General features: G+C 34.2%; 1 protein-coding gene across 1 annotated transcript; it reads left to right on the top strand.

The window, feature by feature from the left end:
• Positions 1–2208: 2208 nt before the first annotated feature.
• LOC137649612 (uncharacterized) lies at positions 2209–5208 on the top strand. Its single transcript, XM_068382590.1, has 2 exons — positions 2209–2344; positions 3918–5208. Exon 2 carries the CDS (start codon positions 3926–3928, stop codon positions 4586–4588), a length of 663 nt encoding a protein of 220 aa, XP_068238691.1. The 5' UTR covers positions 2209–2344; positions 3918–3925; the 3' UTR covers positions 4589–5208.
• Positions 5209–6930: the final 1722 nt, after the last annotated feature.

The raw sequence follows: 6930 nt of genomic DNA, 5'->3' as shown, positions 1-6930 counted from the left end.
AGAAATTCTCCGTAAAATATACAGTTCTTAGTCGTACTTCAGTAAAATACAAGGGACCGTAATTTTACCCTACTTTGTTATTATCTTTTACGGATTGGTGACCGTAATATCACTCCTTTACGTCAATATATCAATTTCTTTTAAATGGTAAATGCCTGGCAACATTTATTCAAGGATTTTTACAGTTTTCTAATGCAATTTTTTAACAGTGTAGTTATGCCCCTATAATTCTTGCGGCTTGTAGTTTATCTTTGCTCTCATTCATTTGTCAAGCCAATATGTTTGAACTCTTTCACACATCTTCAATGGCTCCCTGATACACAGTTCAACATCACAGTTGCACTTTGAAGTAAAAGGTAAAAGAGGTTGGACAGCACGATGGAAGAAAAATAGCAGGAATTGAAGTATGATAAAGGGCTAAAAAGTAAGTGCAGCTAGGGGCTGAAGATACGTTGTAAAGACCCTTAACTAATGCCTACATTGCACTGCATGAGGTGTACTGACAGCACTAGCCCCCTAAATGACCACTTGTCTTTGCATTCCTACACAAATTACTCTTTCAACATTGTTATTCACACAGGTAAAACATTCAGTTTTCTCTCCTTGAGCAAAACAGCTACCATACATTTGTTTCCATCTGTACCTCAACCAAACATTAAAAACCAAGATATAGTTAATCTTTTTGCACACACATGGATAAAAACTGTAAAAAAAAAAGTTGCTGGAGGAATGCTGAACCATTACTAGACTGAAGTAAGAGTTTGAATAGATAGAAGTTTAAGATATAGACAAAAGGGAAAATGTACAACCGTGTATAAAATTACGAAAATAATGATGAGAGGTATATGAAAGTAAATTGATAAAAATGACACAAATGCAGTCGTTTTGATGATTGTATAACAAGATAGGAAGAGGGAACCAAATGAAAATGGTGAACTGAAGAGATAGAGGGTTCAGTAAATGAAAAGATTATTTGTGATGAAAAATACTTAACAGAAGAGAAATTCAGGTAGAGGTTACATGAAGATGGATAGGTTAGTCATGAAAGAAGTGGGAGACAAAGAAGGCAAGTAATATAAATTGGTAATCAATCATTCCTAATACTTTGTAGAGAATAAGCCATTCTTTAGAGAAGCAAATGTGAAGAGCAAAAAAATATATGAGAAAAAACTATCTAAGAGACAAGATGCAGAGGAAGAAGGAAGAGAGACAGTTTGAAAATAATGAAGTCTAAAGCCCTGTCCACACGATCGAGCATGCGCGACGGGAAACCAGTGATACCAGACCACAATAGTTAGTAAGAATGAGGGTTAATGACGCCAGAAGCGGGAAAACCACAGACAGGGATCTGGCATCATACAGTGTTGCCAGAACCCTGCCATTAGTTTTCCCGTTTCTGACGTCATCAACCATCATTTTCACTAATTATTTTGGCCTGGTATCACTGTTTGCCCGTCGGGCATGCTCGATCGTGTGGACAGAGCTTAAAGCAAGTCGACTAGGTATTCTGAAGATTTTTATGCAATACAAAAAATTAATACATTCTATTAATGTTAGTACAGAAAATGAGGTTAGGTACATGACCCAAGTGAATAGAAAGAGTAATGGAAAAATATCAAAATCTGGTGTAATTATTGTACAATTGGAATGCACTTGCACGCGATTGAAAGTATTTTTCAATTACTAACCAAGGTCTGTGAAATATAAGCCAAGACGAAGGACACATACAGACGTCTCCTCATTGACCTTACTGGAGAAAAAAAAAAAAAGAGAGAGAGAAGCGTGGCCACTTGAAAAAGACGCCTAAAAGTCGGATTACGTCAATAGGGAGGGTGAACCCACAGAGCCTAAGAAAAAATGGAGGTTTCGTGGGAAGATTTCAGAGACCATAGATAGCTCTTGAGAGAGAGAGAGAGAGAGAGAGAGAGAGAGAGAGAGAGAGAGAGAGAGAGAGAGAGAGAGAGAGATGGGGTTACTGGCTAGGGGTATAGTTAACATTTTGTCTTAAATAGTTATTAAGAGATAATTATTAATTTCCATGAAGTTACTGGACTGAAAGTTATCAGTATCATACAGAGAACGTATGTATGTAAGAGAAAGAAAGAAAGACGAAGATCCACTAATTCTAAATTGGATAGACAAAGTATCAGCTTTGGGGGGCGGGAGACAATTGAAGTTTGGGGTGGATCACAACCAGAGACAATGAATCAAAGGACGAGAACGACTTCTTCCAGTAAATTTTTATCTGATCAAAAGATTCATTATCTTTGAGCTGATAATAAACTTTCGAGTGCTCGTCTGAGAAGAAATCAAATATTAACACCCTGTCCACTGCTCGTAACAGGTGAGTAAAAAGTACTTAGGATGCATTAATTGAGCTTTATCGAGAGGTCTATCATAATGAATATAATTAGCATTATTGTTATCATTATTAATATATTTATCATTATTGTTGTTATTAATATATTTATTGTTCTTGTTATTATTAATATATTTGTTATTATTATTAATATATCTATTATTATTACTGTTGTTGTTGCTATCATTATTAATATATTCATTACTATTAATTTTGTTGTTATTATTGATATGTTTATTATTATTATTGTTGTTATTAATGTAATTCTTGTTATCATTGTTGTTGTTGTTGTTATTATTATTATTATTATTATTATTATTATTATTATTGTTATTATCCTTATTACAAGCTAGGCTATAACCCTAGTTGGAAAAGCAAGATGCTATAAGCCCAAGGACTCCAACAGGGAAAAATAGCCCAGCGAGGAAAGGAAATAAGGAAATAGATAAACTAAAGAGACAAATAAACAATCAAAATAAAATATTTCAAGAACAGTATTATTATTATAATTTAGGAAGACACAAAGGAATTTCAAAAGTTCAAACTTGCAGCGAATGTTATTTTTAACAGGTTGACATAAGTCTCTTCTTATAGCTTATTTGTGAAAGATCTATTCTAATGTGGTTACTGTTCTTAAATTGTGTTATTTTATATGTTCATTATTTCTCTTGTAGGTTATTTATTTCCTTTCATCATTGGGCTATTTTTCCGTTGGAGTCCTTATGTTTATAGATCCTGCTTTTCCAACTAGGGTTGTAGCTTAGTTAATAATAATAATAATAATAATAATAATAATAATAATAATAATAATAATAATAATAATAATAATAATAATAATAATAATCAAATGGAGTTATAAGAAGCCTTGACCACAGATTTCTTAACCATGATCATTCTACGCTGCAAAATAAGTTATTAGCAACTAAGGTTTCATGGAATCCAGGTTCCAGGTTCCTCATTGCTCTCTCAACAACACTGTGATTGTGGGCACGTTACTAGAAGCGTAGTAGGAGAAAAACACTACAATCTGCAGAAAATTCAATATCAATTAAGTACCTCCTACACAGACACCACTGCTTGCATGCTTTTACTTCTAACTTCAAGGGCCGTTATGATATATGGTGGCAACCTCTTCCACTCAGTGCAAACGTTGGAGTCCTATTATTTTCACAACGATAGTATATGAATTTTTAGTTTTTACTCGTGCAATAGTTTAGGATAATTACTGAAAAGCTGATCATTCTGCTGTCAATAGCTATGACTAATCACTCTTCTATGTATTTGTTCATTATTAAAAGATATATTTCGGTATAAAATAAGTTTTGTCTATACACACTGCACGACTAGGTTTTCTATAAAAAAAAAAAAACGAAAAAAAAACCAGAAAGATGCAGTCTATGTCAATGTTAATAATGTCATGTTTAATAAAAAATAAAACTTTGGATATATGATGCTCGTTTTAGATCATAGTATTATCAAATTTTCTCATGAGAATTTATGTTACTTTACAGAGAAATTTTCTCTTATAAATAACTTATTTCTGGATATTTTTTTTCAGAGATCAGCATGACATCAATCTCGTCCCTTCTGGTATTGTTGATGCTGGTGTTCAACTCACATGCCAGGTCACTGAACTATAATGATGTTCCTGCTCGTTCTAAGAATATTTCCACACGAATGCTTCCCCTAAGGGCAGCTTATTTTGGAAAAGCTACTTTAGCAAATACTGTTGAAGAGGCCGTTGTAATGAACTCTAAAAGGAAATCAAAACCAATGCCAGTTTCTTCTACGTTTGAATCCGCCATTCCAACACCCCTGAAACAAACCAAGAGACTGTTACCCGTCCATGCCATTAAATTCAAGTCTCCCGTGAGAGGGAATCATCAGGAGAAGGATGAGATATCCTTCCAGAGGAGAGAACATCCAGAAAAGCCTGCTGTAACTCCTGAACAAGTCAAAGTGAAGACTGAGAAGGTGCTCGACGAAATTGCTACTACAGAAGGTGGAACTGCAATGTCCACGGAGGCCTCTGACTTTGTTGTTACATCCACCACGGAGGCCTCTGTAGTTACATCCACCACGGAGGCCTCTGTTGTTATATCCACCACTAAGGCCTCTATTATTACATCTACCACCACCGAGGACCCATGGGAATCTTTTTGCAATCAAGCCTGTGGAACAGGAGACGGTGGTCCTGAATGCAGATGTGCTGGACATCCCGTCGGTTAGAGACACCAAACGCACCATAACAAAACTCCGAGTCGTCAGCGTAGACCAGCAAACGTAATCACATTTTTAGAATATGACACTTCCTTTAGATTGTTATCCAATCTATGTCACTAAAATCAACTCCAGATTACTTATTTTTCCTTCATGGATAAAAATGATTTGGTGAATGCAATAGTCGAAACGATCTAATGATCTTTAGTTGGATTGTTTTATTAAATTTTTGACTGATCGTTTGTTAGCAATTTTCAAATGGCTTTAATCATAACTTTTCTAGGGATTTTCTCCCGTAATAAAGATTATATAGTGTTATTATGGGAAGCATTTTTACTCGTGGTTTTGTTATATGCATAACAGGGGTTATTGTTGTAAATAAGGTAAAGCAAATATGCCCCTGTCAATAAGAATTATGTGTAAATACTTTACTGTTTTATGGTTTTACTTTCTTACGAAACCATGCTGTGCCGTATGACATGAAAAGAAGATTAATAACGTGATTTATTATCTTCGAATGGGAAATAAATATTAAGAAAGGAAGCTTATGTATTTTGTGTACCTTCATTCATCCTTTTAACCTGGGATCAGGGTTCCATTGATGGAAACTGTTTTTGTTCCCAGGTAACACAAATTTAAACTGTTCACTTAAGAGGAAATGCTATTTTGATCCGTATTCTTCGAAATATTATATACATCTCTCATGAAATTGCCATATTATTAACAGTAACATTCTTTACTTGAAGTCTCTATAACGCGAATTGTATAAAATATGAACCTATTTCGTAATAACACAGGGAGTGTGAAACATTGGGTGAGAGAATTCTTTAGAGCTTAGTGAAAACATTTTCTCAGCACTTGAGCTTAAAATTGACGCTCAAGTCTTCAGAGATGTACCCAGTGGCCTAAATTCTTCCCCCCAGAGTTTGGTCAAATAGGATGGAACGTTTCAAATTGCAGTCTACATTTTATAATATAGAATTGACTCGAGATCAAAAATGGTTCTTAACTACGAAAGGAGTAAGAGAGAGAGAGAGAGAGAGAGAGAGAGAGAGAGAGAGAGAGAGAGAGAGAGAGAGAGAGAGAGAGAGAGAGATAGTAAAATTTGCTATCTAATAAGTGGTGAAGTAGACCTTATGTCATCCATTTTTCCTAGTGCAGACAAAGTTACCTGCCTTGCATTCCGGGAACTTATTCTTGTTCAGCCTTTCTCTGAGAAGAATATTTACCAAAATAATCATTAGCTATTCTATTATGGTCTCTTAAACTGGGATTTCACGGCTAAATGCAATTCTATAATCTTAGTTATGCTTATCACCATACATTCTCATGAGCGAAATCTCTGATAACGGCCAGAAAATATCAGCTGTAAAACTTGAAAAATTAGTTCATTCTTTATTGCCTAACCTACCTGGTTAAAAATTTCTACCTTTTATTTTTATTATGGGCAGTAATGTATTACACTAATTTTATCAGTATCTATACCATCAAAAGGACAATGATATAAAAGTGAATTGGGATGACAAAACCCGACTATAAGGGTATTATATACCGTTACCTGAGTCTAGGACTCTAGACCCAGGCTGTAGCCTACAACCTCAAGTCTACACGTAATTTCATCATCAGTAAACTTCCGTTACTGAGCAGGAAAATATATTTGGCTATATTGCATTTTGTTATAAAAAGACCGTTGTATATCTTTTGATTTTCGTTGCCAAAAAGATGCCGAATCCTCGCTTATTTAGAATGAGAATTTGTCGTCGAATTATGCCGAGTGCCTCTTCATTCCTATCTTGTAAGTTCCATCTATTTTTTGTTCTCTTTGTATTAAGGATATAGTGAATAGTATTACTATCTAATCATTCATTTGATTTTTAATTTTTCAAAACAATATTTTCTTATATTTAAATTTTCTTATTTGGACAAATTATTACAAAGAGAATGAATGCACCAGTTCCTGACTTGACAGAGCGGGGAACTAATGCTAAATAAAAGCAAAATCAAACAAAAATAGGAAAAGAAAATGTATAATATGCAGAGAAAATGTGTATGAAAAATAAACATCTTTGAGGACTGATGGAAACCATTTAAGAAAGGTTATAGAAAAGATTGCAAAATGCACCTTACGTTAGTACATAGGCCTATGTGTTGCTTTAACCAAGGTCTTTTCTTTGGGACTTGATAGAATAAGACATTGGCTTTAACAACCAATTTTAGAAGTCTTACGACTAAAATATAAGCTGTTGTCTTTACCAGTACTCCATCTAAAACAATTAGGTATTAAAGACAGTGCAAGTATACAAATGGATAAATGCTTTGGAAGATAATAGTATGAAAATTAAAGAAAATAT

This window comes from Palaemon carinicauda, chromosome 11, assembly GCF_036898095.1.
Source record: "Palaemon carinicauda isolate YSFRI2023 chromosome 11, ASM3689809v2, whole genome shotgun sequence".
NCBI classification, from domain to species: domain Eukaryota; kingdom Metazoa; phylum Arthropoda; class Malacostraca; order Decapoda; family Palaemonidae; genus Palaemon; species Palaemon carinicauda.
The sequence above is the reverse complement of the archived record's forward strand: the minus strand, read 5'-3'. Positions and strand labels throughout refer to the sequence as shown.